The sequence below is a fragment of the Rattus norvegicus genome, chromosome 8 (genome assembly GCF_036323735.1).
Source record: "Rattus norvegicus strain BN/NHsdMcwi chromosome 8, GRCr8, whole genome shotgun sequence".
NCBI classification, from domain to species: Eukaryota; Metazoa; Chordata; class Mammalia; order Rodentia; family Muridae; genus Rattus; species Rattus norvegicus.
Window position 1 is genome coordinate 19,402,610 of NC_086026.1, and position 16,486 is coordinate 19,419,095.

General features: G+C 43.7%; 1 protein-coding gene and 1 long non-coding RNA gene across 5 annotated transcripts in view; one reads left to right on the forward strand and one right to left on the reverse strand.

The window, feature by feature from the left end:
* Nucleotides 1-12,751, reverse strand: part of LOC120094081 (uncharacterized) — a 31,623-nt gene extending 18,872 nt beyond the window's left edge. Inside the window, exons 1-2 of one of the 3 annotated variants that reach the window (XR_010054324.1) lie at nucleotides 12,616-12,734; nucleotides 1-11,125 (exon numbers count right to left, since the gene is read on the reverse strand). The exon at nucleotides 1-11,125 is cut by the window's left edge and continues 15,851 nt beyond it. This is a non-coding gene — a long non-coding RNA (uncharacterized LOC120094081). Of the gene's footprint in view, nucleotides 12,550-12,615 lie in introns of those variants that run through there. The other 2 variants (XR_010054323.1, XR_005487967.2) reach the window with 2 other exon arrangements.
* Nucleotides 12,698-16,486, forward strand: part of Sesn3 (sestrin 3) — a 55,637-nt gene continuing 51,848 nt past the window's right edge. The window contains exon 1 of one of the 2 annotated variants that reach the window (XM_063265329.1): nucleotides 12,698-13,044. In XM_063265329.1, coding sequence (XP_063121399.1) covers nucleotides 12,967-13,044 — 78 coding nt within the window. In that variant the 5' untranslated portion in view covers nucleotides 12,698-12,966. The remainder of the gene's footprint in view (nucleotides 13,045-16,486) is intronic. The other variant, NM_001108125.1, reaches the window with a different exon arrangement.

Here is a 16,486-nt window from a genome sequence, read left to right on the forward strand (position 1 = left end):
TGCACTACAAGTAGGCTTTACCAATAGCCCTCATAGGCTCTCTTCAGGGTGCCAAGCCTCAACTTCTTTGCATGATCCCTTCAATCCTAAGTCATCAACTGCAACTGAGGCTGCACCTCCACCTGGCCTTCCTTGGCCTCCCACAGTGCCAAGCCTCAACTGCTCTTCATGACCCCTTCAAAACCAGTACCACCTGGGTGATTCTTACATATTACAAAGTTCAGCTGTAGTACGAGGTACAACATTGGCTATCTCTGGAACACAACTTCTTTGTGCTCTCAGAAAACACTTCCCAGAAGATTTCACCTTAGTGATATTGGTTTCAATCACCACTTATTTCTTAGCTCCAGTCAACCTGTACCAATTGTCCCAGCAGTCCTTTCTATTCTGGACTCTAAAGCCAAAGCCATGTGGCCAAAGCTGCCTAGTTTTGCTGCTTGCAGGAGCTGGAACATGGCCCCTTGTTCTATTACATTATCACTAGCTTTCTGTTTTCCAACTCCTTCACTGCCTAAGTTTCTCTGTCCTAGAACTTGCTCTGTAGATTGACCTTCAACTCCGAGATCTGCATGGTGCTGTCTCCTGAATGCTGGGATTAAAGGCTTATATCATCACACCTGGACTGAAGGTTTTCTTTACCTGGAACTTGCTCTGTACCAGGTGGCCTTGACTTTAGAGATCTGCTTGCCTCTGTGTCTTGGGATTAAAGGTGTGTACCACCATGCCTAGACCTAAGTTTTTCAAGGCCACTATGCTTCAAGATCTATATCAAAAGCCTGTTCCCTCCATTTCTGGACTGTAGTTCATTTTGGGTTAAAAGTCCAAATGAAAACAAGAACCAAGTAATAGTAATACCTAACTATAACTATCCCTCGTTCAACTGCAAAGGCATAAACAAAAAGCTTAGATGGGTGGGATCTTGCCCAGGAACTCACCACCCCCTTAATCCATTTATCTCCTTGAACACAGGATTCAGCTCCATTTGTGCCCCTTTAATACATTTTGTATTTTTCTTTCTTTATAAGCTTGCTATGCTTGATCAAAATATTCTTCATGTGACTTAACCAGAGAACAAAATCTATGCTAGGCGTTTCTGAGACCTCCTTTGTTGATGCAATTAATCTGAGCCTCCTCACCTAAGCCTCAGACAGACTCTTCAGACAGGCCAAAAAGCAGCAACATTCTTCACCATAAGATCTTCACCATGAGAATGATCTCCAGGGTCCAAATCTCCTCAGCACCAGTGTCCTCCATATTCCCATTAGGATGGCCCATTTAGTCCCACTTAAAGCATCCCATGGCTTTCCAAACCCAAAGTCCTCAAGTCCACATTCCTCCAAACAAAAACACGGTCAGGCCTATCACAGCAATACCCTAGCTCCTGATAACCAACTTCAGTCTTAGGATTTCCATTTCTGTGAAGAGACACCATGACCAAGGCAACTCTTATAAGGACAACATTTAATCGGGGCTGGCTTACAGGGTCAGAGGTTCAGTCCATTATCATAATGGCAGGAAGCAGGGCAGCATCCAGGCAGACAGGGTGCTGGAGAAGAAGCCAAGAATTCTATATCTTGATCCAAAGACAATCAGGAGAAGACCGGCATCCAGGAAGTGAGGAGGGGTGTCTCAAAGCCCACCCCCATAGTGACACACTTCCTCCAACAAGGCCACACTATTCCAACAAGGCCATACCTCCTAAGAGTGCCACGTCCTGGACCAAGCGTATTGTGCTATTTGCATGCACATGGCTCTGAGGCCGCCCACCAGAGCATAGACAACCTACTAGCTGTCACAGTCTAATAAAAAGTGACACCCTTCACCCACAGCTGTCAACTGCTCCTCAGCCAGGGCTGGTGTCTCATGAGTCCCTCTCCTGTCCATGCTAGAATGTTCACTAGCTTGCTCTTGTGCCCACGACTACAGCTTTTGTGGGGTCATGAGGGCAACAGGTATGCTGTAACTAAAGGTGACACCTCCCGCCTTCCCACTCTTCCATTCTTTCTGCCCCTTCTTCTGTGATATTCTCTGAACCTTTGTTGGAAGGGATATGCAAATATACCTTTTATGACTGAACACTCAGTAGTCTCTTACTCTCAGCACTGTGAAGAATTTTAAAATAGCAGAAATAGTACTCACATATTGAGTGCTCATGATAGGAGATATTATTCTATACACTATGTATTTTCAAAAACTTATCACAAAATCCTATAAAGTAAACTCTAAAAGATGAAGCTTAAAGAGGTTTTAAAAAGTGGTTAGATTATATAATATTGGATAAGGTATAAAGAATAAAAGAACTTTCAGTTTCACCATTCTAGGCATTCTAGGCAATCCTTTTCAGGTCACGAGCAAAGTGCATGAGTGTAGTGTCTCTTCACAGTAACCTAAGAGTGTCTCCAAATGCTTCTAGTACTGGGCATTCCAGCTCCCCAGACCTGAGCGTCTCTAGGTATTAACATCTTCAGAGAGAAACAGGCAATCCAGAGTGTCAAGGCTTGTGCCCACAGATAAATCAATAGCACCTTCTCGCCAACAGGAAGACCAGGACTGCCAGGGAGACCACTGAGTGAAGTATTTCCTGTACTTTCCAAAGGCTTAACCAAGCGTGAGAGCTTTTTAACAAAAGACAGTAAGAAGGGTCTGAGGGTCAGTGAACTACAGTGAGCCCGGTAGAAATTAGAGAAGGAAAGACTGAGCCGCTCCAGGAGGGATGATGAGTGTGACACAGGAAGAGAACCAGGACCCCGGGCTCTCTGTGACCGGCCCTGTAAAGCTGCTTTGGCCTTATTCTCACAGAGGGCTTCCCTTTCCTTTCCAGAGCAGCACATTTACCCTTCACCTCTACGAGCTCTGATATCGTTCTAGTTTGTATAGTTTATGACATCCTCCTACACTTGAACTTCACTGCCAGCCATCTCAGTGTCTCAGTGTCCTAAAGCTAAAGTCCCAAGAAATGAATCTGATTGGCTCTGATTATCATTTTAAACCACTCCACTGTTGCTAGTGATTGGTTCTATAGTAACAGAAAAATTAGCTGTTCAGGCACATCCCAGTCAGGAAGTTGAGTCTAATAAAAACATCTCTACACATTTGTACTTGCAATGCAGACCTGGACCCCTTGGCATCTTGTGGGAGTGTCACAGTGATGGTTAACTGTAGCCTGACACAGTAGTACCCTCCATAACTTTGTCTTTATCCTTGACTAGTAAAACTTTGGAAAAATTTAACTGTGATTTTTGTTTGTTTTTACATCTACTTTTAATTTTGTGACTCATAAACTGTAGGAATTCATTGGACTGGGAACCACTGGCATTAAGTCTGAATGAAGGATGAGTAGAAAGGGTAAAAGATTTTGCCTCAAGGTCTGTCTTTTTAGGCACTTGACAAAGGAGACATATGACACTGTGCCTGGAGAGAGGCAGTGTGGGTAATAGATTACTGATAACTGCTCATCAAGGCACAGAATGAGGAGTCTGAGGGTTTCACACGTTACAGACACACTTTCTTAGTGAGACTGTAAGAAGTTTTCAGTATGTAAAAACTACCATGGGGCTTTCTCGTCCAGTAAGTTCTAGTTCTTTCTTTTGGAATATTGTATTTTTACATCCTTTTACCAGTAAAAACTAAGAGTGCAGTTCCCATGTAGGGACACTTGACATGAAAAAGAGATAAGATTGTTGCAGCTAATCGTGTTTGCTCAAAAGAAACACGGGTACAGTTACTTACAGAGTCGCTAGTGGCAAAAGACTTGACTGGGTAAGAAAATCCCTGCAGGATAAACAGGGCCCAGAACTGGAGACGAGAGTGGAGGCTGCTCCAAGACTTTCTTTCTTTCCATGCCTGGCCCCATCCTTCCTTCCCTAGCCAGCACTGCTAGTTTGCACACGGTGCTTCCCATCCTCTCAGGATCTGACAAACAGCATAAAGTCTTGGTTTCCTAATGCCACATTTCTAAGTAGGAATATGATTGGCTGAGATGGTCGTTTTAAAAGACTTAGAAAGATGGACAGCCAAATTATAGAATGGCTGTCTGTCTTTGAGTCAAAAGTCTATCCTTTGATACTGATCTCAGACAAGTGACCACATGGCAGAGCACTGAGCCCAACTATGTAGAATGAGGCCGCCAGAAAAAAAAAGGCCATATAGAAGGCTATGGATGTAAGTCTCAGGTTGCTGTCATCCTGGCAGCTAATCCTACTAACTGCAAAAGCTCTGGGCTTGCCTTGATGGGTGTGTGAGGACAGCAATGTCACCTTTCCCTCAGCTCTGACATCTTATGTTCATCTCGCACATCAGTCACCAAACACTCAAACATTTGGAATTTTAACCTAACTTGCAAAAAGTATTTTCTTTACCCAGGGACCATCTAGTCACTTTAGTTTAGAGCAACATTCCAGGGGGCAAAGCATCTGTCACCAACCACGGCTATGTAGACTGATTCCCAGAAGCCACCATGGAAGAAGGTGAGAGCCAGCGCCTACGAGTTGTCCTTCACAGGTGTGCTGGGCATGCGTGTGCCGTAAACTTTCACAACAGTCAGTCAGTCAATAAATAAATAAATAAATGTCAAAATATTTTAAATTAATTTTTAATTTATTAGAATTAGGAATGATGAGTAGTACTTCTTTGCCCAATCTCAGTGCTTATTTCAATAGATGTCACAGAGGCACCCAAGTATATTTGGTGAATATATGACAGATCTAAGCCAATCCACCTGATAGCCTAACACAAAGATTCAAGTAACAGTGACAATAATGACCGACTGAACACAGTAATGACAAGGTTGGAACCGTATAACACTCTAAATACAACTTCACATCACAATTCTTCCTTGAAACACTCAGTAGACCTTTATGGCTAAATATCATATGCAAAGATGACTCTAATACAATCAGTTCTTAGAGGGCTTACAAATATTAGTCAAGATAAGATATCATATGCAAATTACTGCATAATGATTGGCATGCAGTAAGTCCCTAGCATTACTGGTTGCTTTATTACTATACAGATAATGATTATCAGCACTGGCTTTCTGAGATGTGTAGACCACAGAGCAGAGATAGGGTTCTGCCTTCAAGCACACAACAGTCTTCATGTGTACACACACGCTACAAGTGGCGCATGGTCTAACTCATGCCTGTGGATGGAACAGTGTAATGGAGTAAACATGAGATGGTAACGTTAACTAAGAGCCTGTCATCAGGAGGGGAGGAAGGATCCTGTTGAGTGTTTAGAGGCCGTGCTCTTAGGAAATAACTGGGGACTTCACACTATGTGGCAGCCTGGCCGCTGCATGCTTCGTGGGCATTTTGTAAACGCAGTTTGGACTATAAGGAAAGAGGAAATGGCAACAGTAAGACAGGAGTTGCATGTGGAAAGGACTTCCCAGATGGGGTACCTACACACCGCTCTTGGAGACAGGAGAAGCAGCCCAGTGCTTACATTTCATTTTATCTAGGAGGCTTAGATCAGGTGACCAACCCTACCGTTTATTCTCTGCCCGTGTTCTCTGCAGTACTGCAGTCATTACACACTGGTGATACTTGTTTAAGGCTCAGTAGTCGCGGCTCTGTTCTAAATGTGACCTGTGTTCTTCATATTAGGACTATAATAAAGCAAGTGGCTACACACGGGAAGCACTGTGAATACATTCGAGGAAGCATTAAGTAATGAACACGGAAGCAGGAAGCAAGCCCAGTATGATACTACCCTGCTTCATTCTGTGGTCCTTGGGGGCTATCAATCCTGTCTTCTGGTTGATGTAACTGCATCATCATATACAAGCATTCTCCCTCAAATGTCCCCAGAGCTACTGCTGAAGGGCATCTAGTTAGAGGCATGAATGTTCAAGGCCCCTCTGAGCTCTTTGCGAGTAACCTTTTCCCGCCATCTTCCATTTTCCATTTCTCTTCTCTAGCAATGCAGGGATTATGCCTTGGCCGCATCATTACATCATATGACTGTCCTCTGTCAGTTTACCACCAGGACTCGCTTGGTAAGGGTTGGAAGAGAAGGAGTGTGAATAGAGGGATATTTAGACCATATATACTATACAACACATGCTTCCAAACTTGCAAGCTTCTAGCATCTCGTGAGCTGCTATTGTGGTCGCAAGTTTGCAATTCAGTTCGTATGCATCACCTTAAACCAGCATCATACCTCTGAAGTACTGCATGATTGCATCATTTATCGAAATGGAGATTATCTCCTTTCTAACAAGGCCAATTGATGAACTTTATGCTTGCATGAAAAGGTATTTTAAGACTACTTGGGAACTTTTATTAGTAAAATAGTATGTCCACTAGATTTCAGTTAGCAAACTCTGGTGCGTTTCCTTGTTTCCATCTGAAGAGCTTTCCAACAGGCTCTTACATTTGCAAATGCTGTAAATACCCAGCCGAGTAAGACTCTCCTGGGAGATGGGCTCTAGAGTTTAGGTGAATTAAGCTACGTTCAGAAGCTCTGGAAACTTCGAATACAGATCATTGTGCCCTTCTGAGGTCCCTCCAATTTTATTCTGACTCTGTGCCAATTCCTGAAAATCCTTGAAAATGCAACACTGTTAGAGGCTCTCTAAGTCTCAGGTAATAGCTGTTCTGTTTATTAACAAGCCCTACCTATAAACTACCTCATTCTCCCCTGGATGTCCCAACTACCCACCCATCTTCCTGTTCCAACACTTAGCCAGTGCACTTCATAGTTATCTTTATATAAAAATATAAATTACTTTTGCTGTAGATGGGCGTTGCAGATGCAATTTGTCACCTACATTATATTTGTTCCTCAAAAGACTTTGGGGCGGTGACTTTGGAGAATCAGGGAGATGAGCAGGGTAACAGGAAATGTCCCCAGGATACAAACCAAACCAAACCAAACCAAACCAAACCTAACACAATCTTAAAGTATGTGTGAGGGAAGAGACCCAGACTTTAGGATTTATCACCAATACTATATGCCCTCCATGGCCTCAAGAACCTCAAGCCATGTATTAACATAGTTCTATTTTAACCAAATTTCAAAAATAAGTATTTTATCCACTATTGATAGAGATGAAGGTGTTTCTTTGCTTGAACACCCCTTTTCCACTTTCCCATGCGCTTGAGGCACTGAATAGCAGGAGTAGCTCTGTCTGTCTGGTTAAGAGGACTTAGATGACAATAATTCTCTGATCTGGGCAAGACGGGCCCTCTTTGAGGAGATCACGGTCATTTCTGCATGTGGCGGTAATGTCTATAGTAACTCATCATTATTAACTCTGTACTTGTAGCATTATGCTTTTCTTAAAGATGCTCCGAGTCCTTACAGAACTGGAAGAACTCAGTTCTGTCAGTTTGGAAAGAGCACTCACTCTTGTCAGATTGGAAAGCTGAGGCTTAATATCATATAGCTCATGGTGGTGCGCGCTGGCCTAAGCCCTCTGCTCCCTCAGTTTTGTACATTGCTATCTTTTCTACCCCCACATCTTACTCTAAAGATGCCGAAGGTCATAAAGCTCAAAGATCTCCAGCGTAAAGCAACTTTAAAAGTATTGCAGAAATGGAATATAAGTTTGTCTGATAAGCCAGTGATACTTTTGAAGTGTTTACATAGACCCAGACCATGACCACACAGTGTAGAAAGCACAGTGTCCTTCACATGGCTTCCCAGCTACTCCTGCTCCACCGCTCCAGTCACTCAGCCGAGTTCCGCAAGAACAAAAAATTCCTGCATAATAAATGTTTAAAACTAATTCATTTTTAAAAAACATGAAGTGGGCTGGCATTGAGCAGTGGGAGAAACTGACACTATATTTGTGGGACTTCCACTTGCAATCAGCCTTTCAATGAGGTGTGGGGTACAAATCCAGTATGTGGGTTAGAAGGCTAGCAGGATGTGTATCTTAGCAGGTGGGGCAGATATCCATTCACAGTGACAGTTGTGTTGGTAGAATATGGAGGAGACAGAATGGGACTCAGCCCTGGCCTTTTCAGAGATGATTTTATTTCTCCTTGGAAGTAGTATTGGTCTTGAGCCACAGAGGAAAAGATAGCAGGAATCTAACAGCTCCAAAGGAGTATTCAATTTACAACCCTGTAAAGTGCAGATTCCTCTGCAAGAAACAAATTACAGAATTTACAGATGTGTAAATACTGCTTGGTATTACAAATGTGTAAACAATGCTTGGGGCAGGAGTAGGAGAGAGGAGAGGGAGATAGATAGAGAGATAGATAGAGAGATAGAGAGATAGAGCGATAGAGAGATAGATAGAGATAGATAGAGAGAGAGAGAGAGAGAGAGAGATAGAGAGATAGAGAGATAGAGAGATAGAGAGAGAGAGAGAGAGAGATAGATAGATAGATAGATAGATAGATAGATAGATAGATGACAGATAGGAACATAATTCTAAAGATGTCTTTACTAGTTGATTTTTGATACTGAATCCTTACTTAGCAACCACATAGGAGATAATAGCCAGGTCACTGGAATGAGAGTCTCTAGAGAAGTCCGAAATTCGCCTCATGTCATTAACTAGGTGTCTTCTTTCAAAAGAGCTGAACACATTTCCCTCAGCACACCCTACATGCTCAACTTGTATCACGAGCATTAATAATTAATTTGAACACGATCATGTTCAAAGCCAAGTAAGGAATTGTGACAGACTCAGTCTTTCTGCTCCACAGCATTGGTCTTTAAGGGCGATTATTTTCACAAATATTTACTGGAATCCTTTTATAAGATCTCAGCACTGCTATTAAAGATTAGAGAGACCTGCCCTGAAAGAATGTCTGAGAGTAAGAATGCAAACTCACTGGTCTCCAGGATGCTCTGAGCACTTAGCTGGCACACAGGTAAGACTTAGGGATGTGTGGGGCTCCCTCTGTGCCCTCCAGGGGTCAGAGTCTGATGAGAAAGCATTTTTATCATCACCCAGCAGAGAGCTCCATGGTAAAGCAGAGGCCTGGAGAGGTACCATGGTGCTTGGACAAGCATTTGAGTTCAGTGGGAAATCTTTCAACAGAAGAAGGGCAATGACTCAGCAGGACAGGGAGGGCCGTTGAGATGGGTGGAATATTAATGGCTGACACCAGAGATGACAGAGCAGATCTATATTCAAATGACTGCCTTTTACTGTAGGCTTTTTCAAACCTTTCCACAAAATATGTTCAGCCAGTGTTCAAGGGCCTTAAACTAGACCTATACCCCTGTACTCTGAAATTCTGTACCTACCAATGAGAGCTGCTAAGCAAAAACTGATATATGAGGAAAGTTTATCACAACACTGGAATACTAGAAACAATATCACAACTGGAAAGCAGTTATGGTGTCTCCGAGCCCTAAAACTTCATACACCTTATTAAAAATAATCACATTTGAATCATATTTCAAAATCAGCAAAATGATTTTGACATGAGTTTCAAGTCATGTAAAATATTTAATAAAGTATCACTCTAAGTTTTTAATGAAAAATTTAGTAGGGTTCAGTAAGATGGCTGACAACAGGAGTTTGATTCCTGGAGCCAACATAGTAGAACAGCCTCTCACACTTGTCCTCTGACCTCCATGCCTTTACTCCTGAGTATACACACATGTGCACACAATAAATAAAGTAAACACACACACACACACACACACACACACACACACACATTGGTAGCAAGTTTCGCCCATATCCTATTTTTAAACATCTTCCCTATTTTAGACACAGCAAACAGAAGATTGATGTTTATTCCCATTTTGAGTAAAGTCAACAACTGGCTTTCATCTTTCCCTCTAAGTGATCAGTATGATCTTAAGTTGATAAGTCACTCTGTAGGTCTCGTTCTCTTTAGCCAAGCTGGCTGGTACAGGAAGGAAGGCCTCCAGTTGTGAAGAACTGAAGAGAAAGGAAAGAGAAAGCTGGATTCTGCCAGGAGAGAGAACACGTATGAAGAAAGCCAGGGTATGAGGACCAAATGCTGAGGCCTGAGGATGCCTCAATGGCACTGAGCACTTCAGGGGAGGACCATGTAGTCACACATCATGGATCATTCTAAGAAATGTTACCAAAGCCCAGACAAACAAGAAGCCCACGCCTGGTGTCCCACACCTTCAGTTCCAACACTCCTGCAACAGAGGCAGGGACATCCATGCGTTTGAGGCCAGCCTGGTCTACAGGGCAAGTTCCTGGACAACCAGAACTATGTAAAGTAACCCTGTCTTAAAAAACAAAACTTAAAACAAAAACAAACAACAAAAAGGGAACATTACTGTGTAGATGATCTATAGTTGAATAAAGGGCACTAAAGACAGGCTGATCAAAGTGGAGGGCAGTGGACCAAAAAGACCCCCCTTTGATAATCTTAGGTAAAGGACATTAGTTGTGCCATCGTGGACTCTTGTGGCTATCATTTCTTGGGATTTATTTATTAAAGAATGTAAAAGACCTCTTTTCAAAAGAGACATTTGCTCTTAGATGGAAAAAGGGGAAAGGTTATGAAAATATTAGAAAACAATTTGAAATAAAATACTATTTGAGGAAAATTCAATCCCTTCATTAAATTCACTTCGCCCTTCAGTTTCTCCTTTGCTTTACTATGGACTCACATAAAGTGAGCTCATAATAGAAACCCACAGAGGCAGCGGTAGGTAGCTGAATCTTTGTCAGAGTGAGGCCAGCCATAGTGAGCACCAGGACAGCCAGAGCTACTCAGTGAGACCCTGTCTCAGGGAAAGAGAGAGGGGGTGGGAAGAGGGAGAGGCCCAGCCAAGAATATAGATTAAGAAACTCAGCAAAAATGGGAACACATATGTGTTTCAGTTTTCGGGGGGGGGGGGAACTGTGCCTTGCTGACTTTTTGCCTAGATTTCTTGGTTCTTTGCAATGAAAGGCAAGCAGTAATTTCTTCCTTCGTTGAGTTTTCTTGCTTTTACCGTTTCTTTGAACTGAATATTTAGCACCCTGCCCAAATCATTGCTATTCTAGGCTATGTAGGTCTACCCAGCATCAGGCCACCCTTTGCTAACTATCACTGGCTAAATGGACCTTCACACTTACCTAACCATATCACCTAGACCCTTGGGGTTTTCCAGTCTGTTTAAACCTGGTGCGGGCAGATTCTCATTTCCTTTGTTCTTTGTGTAGGCTTGTTTATGGTGTAGGTCTCTAAAGAGGATGGAGTGGAGACAGATGTTGAGTATGGATGAGATTGGCAGTTTGGACAACAGTGTGGTCTAATGGCTTTGTTATGCTAACCCTTGCGGGCTTCTCCAAGTGCGACTTCCTGGTTTTACATCATTGGACACTAAATTCCTAACACAAAGTAGTGCTAGCAATTAAACATGTGTTAAATTAAAAATAATACAAGAAATGTAAACCAGTGGGTCAGTTCTTTAAAATCATCTCCACAGATACATTCTGCAAACTGCAGGCCTTCACAAATCTGGACACACTCGAGACCTTTAGAAAACGAGAAGCCGAGAATACAGATTAGGTTCTCAAGAGCGAAAACAGGTGATGTCATAGCACGCAGTGCGGTGTGGTCACCGCCAAGGCTGGCTGGGGAACTGCAGTTCCTGGGAGCTTGCTGTTCTGCTCCAGTAGCAGAAGCACCCTGTCACCGGTTCCGCGACACCGGTGAGCACCCTGCGCCAATCAGGTGCTTGCTCTGCACCGCCTTTGTTCTCACTGGGGAGCAGGCAGCCAGAGTCTGGTCTGCAGTCTGCGGTCCGGGTTTGGTCCCTCAGGGTACCTGGCTCCCTCGCTCATCTGGCTTTCCTCAGTGACTTATGCCTTCTGTCTCCAGAACATAGAAGCTAGACCCTGACCTCACCGTTGTCAGTTTTAAATCGTTTTAAACGGCAATTCGTACTCAAAACCTTCTATTCAGGCAGGGATTGGGCTCTGCAAGTCTCTAAGCAGAGGCCTCCCACAGGATTAGAGAGAGAGAGAGAGAGAAAGAGAGAGAGAGAGAGAGAGAGAGAGAGAGAGAGAGAGACCGAGCGCCAGCCAACCTCTGAGTTGTTCATGATAAAAGAACTTTCTTTGCTGTGAGAATGATCATGGGGGGTGGGGGGGGGAGAGAGAGAGAGAGAGAGAGAGAGAGAGAGAGAGAGAGAGAGAGCCCTAAACCAAAGATGTGTTTCCAGGTCTCTAACTCCAATGTATAGACTTCAGACCTCTATCTCTACAGCCGCGGGTAGTTGGTCTTTCGCACAAGACTTACAGAGTGCTTAAAGAGCATAAAGTTCTTTGAGATCTCTGGGTGCAAAGTGCTGCAAGACTTCCTCACAGCTATTCTTAGATTTAAACCGACCGAGAGAAAGCCGAACCACTGCCCTGGGAGGAAGGAACGTTCTTGCGTCCACCCTACCCACTCCCGAGAGATCAGGAAATGTTTAGCTAGGTCTCAAATCCTCTAGCGAGCTCTAGCTTCCAGCTATTTAATCTCACTCTGTCCATTCGGCCTGGTCTTGCAGAGAGGCGTGGCTTGTCCTGAGGGTGGCGCTAGAGTCCCTGATAATTTGCATATACCACACCCCCACTTCTCATTGGCAGACTGGACCCCACTACCTAACTAACCCACGGTCACTCTTTAGCATCGAGCCTCGGAGATAAACTTAACTTGCCCGGAGATTCATGTTGCTCTCGCCTACCGTGATTGGCCGACGCTACTCATTGGCTGAGGGCGCGGAAGGGGGCGTGGCCGACGCCGCCTGATTGGCGGGAGGGGGCGGTGCCCAGCACGGCTGCCCTGAAGGCGGCGGGCCTCGGGGGCGGGGCTGCACTGAGGAGCTGAGACGGCCGCGGCTGCTCGTCCTGGCTGGCGGGGCGGGGGTCTGGCGATGGGGGCGGGAGGAACAACGGGCCGGTGAGCGCCGCGGCCGCCGTCCCCGCCGAGCTCGCGCGGGCAGCCGCTGCGTCGTCGCTGCCGTCCGACCCCCTAAGAAGAGAACGTTGAAGCAGCCCTTCGCTAGCGGCCGCGGTGACAGCCCGGCTTCGGCGCGATGAACCGCGGTGGCAGCAGCGCGTCGGCCTCGGCCAACTACCTGCTCTGCACCAACTGCCGGAAAGTGCTGCGGAAGGTACGGCGCGTCCGCGTCCGGCAGTGAGGCGCTCCCCACGGTCGGGGTCCGGGCGGCGCTTGCGGGGGACGAGATGCGAAGGGTCCTCCCGCGGGGTCCCCGCGCTCGGCCCCTGGACTGCAGCCGGGTCTGCCCCGAGGCTGAAGGGATGCTGGGATGCTGGGAGGAACCGGCTCCGCTGGGGATGGAGGCTGGCCTGAAATCACAGCAGCCAGTTTGGTCTGCAGGAGCCTGGCTGCCTCTCCGCGGTGGCTGACTCTGGGGGGTGTTTTCTTTGACTGGGTCGCTTCTGCCAGGCCCACAGTGCCCTGACACCGCCTTTTGACATTCTCTTGGTGGGTCCCAAAAGGCACCATGAAGGCATCTTGAACTTTATGCCTATGGGAAATACTGTTCGATCTTCCAGCGCTTTCAGCTTGGGTTGGTGGAGGTGGAGGCTGAAGACGACTTGGGTTCGCCCTCCTTATCATCCCCCACCGCGGTGTGGATCAAGAAAATCCGACCCAAGATCAGCTTATTGCTTTCCAGAGTGACTGATAGAAAGTTTACTCCAGTATTGTTTAGCTTACTTGGCTTAATCGCCCCGTGGGGGATGGGGATTCAGGGAGAGAAAGGATGACAAAATGTCCCTGTAGACGCAGAAGAGTTTTTAATCAGATCTGAACAGCCTCCTTGACTAATATAATCTGTTTCTTTTCCACTCTCTCTCTCTCTCTCTCTCTCTCTCTTTTTTTACATTGCATGAAATGAAATCATTAGGTGAAGTGTTTCTGTTTGCCCAGCACCAAATGAATTAAAATTGCTGAGCTGTGCATATCTGAGAGCTAAGATGAAGAAGGTGCCGGGTTTTTTTGTTTTTTTTGGTTTTTTTTTTTTTTTTGTCAATTTCCCTATCTACAGTCAATTTAGGATTGCTCTTTATGTACTAAGAAAAAGAAGCAAGCACATAAATAAGCAAGCTCAAATATTTGCGCTCTTTGTCCAAAAACTGTTTTTCTTCCTCTGTGGGTCAGGCCAAGTGCCAATCAAAGTTGTTTTTCAAGCCTCTTTTCCCTGCAGTGGAGCTGGTCCCCCCGCCCCCCCTCCTTTCTCCTATTTTATTTGAGAGCGTCAGGAAAGCAAAGGAATTGCAGGTTTGAAGTTAATCAAACAATTAAATACGCCTTAAATTGTGTTTATTGGATATGTTTCTCTTAAAAAAGATTTTTATTAAATGTGCATGTTGAGAATGTGCAGTTATTTTTCCCCCATAAACTCCTGGATCAAATTACAGTTGATACTTGCTCAGCTCATTGTAGGGCAGCTTGAGAGAAATGTAATGGATCAGAAGCTCAGTTCAGCTCAGTTGAATGTTAACTCTTTCACTGCTGGACCAGGTGGCATCTGAATAGAGGTTTTAAAAATTATTATTTCTTAATTTTTTTAAAGCCGAAATTGTCTTTGTCAGGAAAAACAGTGTCAGTGAAACCTGTTTAATTCAACTTTCAGTTAAAATGAAAGGAAATGTTATATGTGTGGGTCCTAGTGTGGGGAGCAGTGCTATAATTGACTTATTTAAGTGATATAATTCTATTTCAGTCAAAGCACATTAAAATTAGGCTTCGCACCTTTTTATTTTTCGTTTGACAGAGCTTTGATTATGAATCCATGACACTAGCATTAATGACATATTTATGTTTTTCTTCCAGTTTTTTAAGAAACTAATATTTCTGTTTATCTGGGAAGACCATCTCACTTCTAACCATAACTATAAGAAGCATGCAAAGTGGGCATTCACAGTTTTCTATTTTATAATTGTGCACACCTCTGCCAGTATCCAGTTTTCAGTAACTACAAGGCATTTAATTTTGACTCATGTAGTGGCATGAAATGAGTTTAGATGAGAAAAACATTGTTTGTGCCAGTTAAGACATGATCTGGCAACATTCGAAGCTCATAACATTGCCATTCTTAAACACTCTAGAAAGAAATCAGTATCTAGCATTAAAGGCTTCATCATCCTAAAAATGCCACGTGAAGATTTACTTGTAGTAATGATGTTTTTATTTTCGGTAGATATAGCTAAAGTTCATCTACAGCCACCACAGCCTGATTGCCTGCATCTTTCTTGTTTCTATATAGTAGTGTGCAAGCACATTGGGTTCTAGTTGAGTGAGGACACCGCAGAAGGATGACTGCATCCATGTCAGTGGCCTCTTGGCTATTAGAACTGTCATCAGTGAGAAGCAGAGGCCTTTACCTGTACAAGGCAGAAGGCCCTTTTCTGGCCGTGAGCAATATGTGCAACATATGATGGCTTCTGAAGAAACTTTAAATGGAAACCTTTAAACTTTAAACCTTCAAAGGAAATACTTTGTTTTTAACTCAATGTCTGAACAGTGAATTGTGTATTGTATGAGAATCTTGTTTATTCTTAGAAGTGCTTTCACAGTGTTGGTCCAGTGTCTTGCAAAATAAAGAGAATTGTTAAAGTATTAAAAGTATCTGATTTGGGTCGTAGAAGAACAAGAAGAGAGCAAGCACATCAGATCCATAGCTCTAAGTCTGTCTGCTCCGTCACCCATCATACAGTTTGTGGCACTTTCTAACTAGAGGAATACTGTTCCTTTTGAGAACATAACAAGACTGGAAAGGTAAAGTGTTTTACTTAAAGAAATTCCAGTGACAACCACAGGGATCTAATCTTTCATTCAAACATGAAAGCTCATTAAGGAAAGAAGGTAACTGTCAGCCCAGTCACCTACCATTACATGTACATGAGTGTTGAAGTAGGATTCCTGTTAGCTAAACAGAATTAAATATACATTAAAGGACTTAACATTTTAATTTCTTTCTTTGTTTACAAACAGGCTCCCGCCATGTAGCCTAGACTATCTTTATCTTCACTGTAGCTCAGGCTAGCCTTGAACTATTGATTCACTTGCTTTGGTCCTTCAAGTGCTGAGATGCCAAGTGTGCAGCACCATGCTGGGAAGTTTGAAATCTGTAGTCTAATTCTGAGGAGTTCTAGTGATACATCTTGCTGTGGGTAACGTATTTTTTCACTTATGCAATTTGATATTTTTATAACTTTTCGATGTTTTTTATAACCAAAGAGACTATCAAATAAAAGGGAGAATGTTAGTTTGACTCTTGTGAGCCTTGCTTAATATAATCAAAACAGTCAGTATTAAAAATTTGATATAGTTCACCAATGGAATGCATTTACTTACATGATGGAGAGGTAGCCATCTTCTGCCTTTGGCTAGTGAGTTGTCTTGTGTCTTACATTTTTGATTGTGAGATGGTTTTAAAATTAATAACCTAAGCAGAGCTCAAGCAGTGAATTTGTAATAGCAAACCTAGATGCAGTGCTCTTCAAACTGTTCTCTGTGGATCCCTAAGATGCTTCAGGGTATTAAAATGCTTTCATTGGATTAAATATTTAAGAAGATATTCAAAT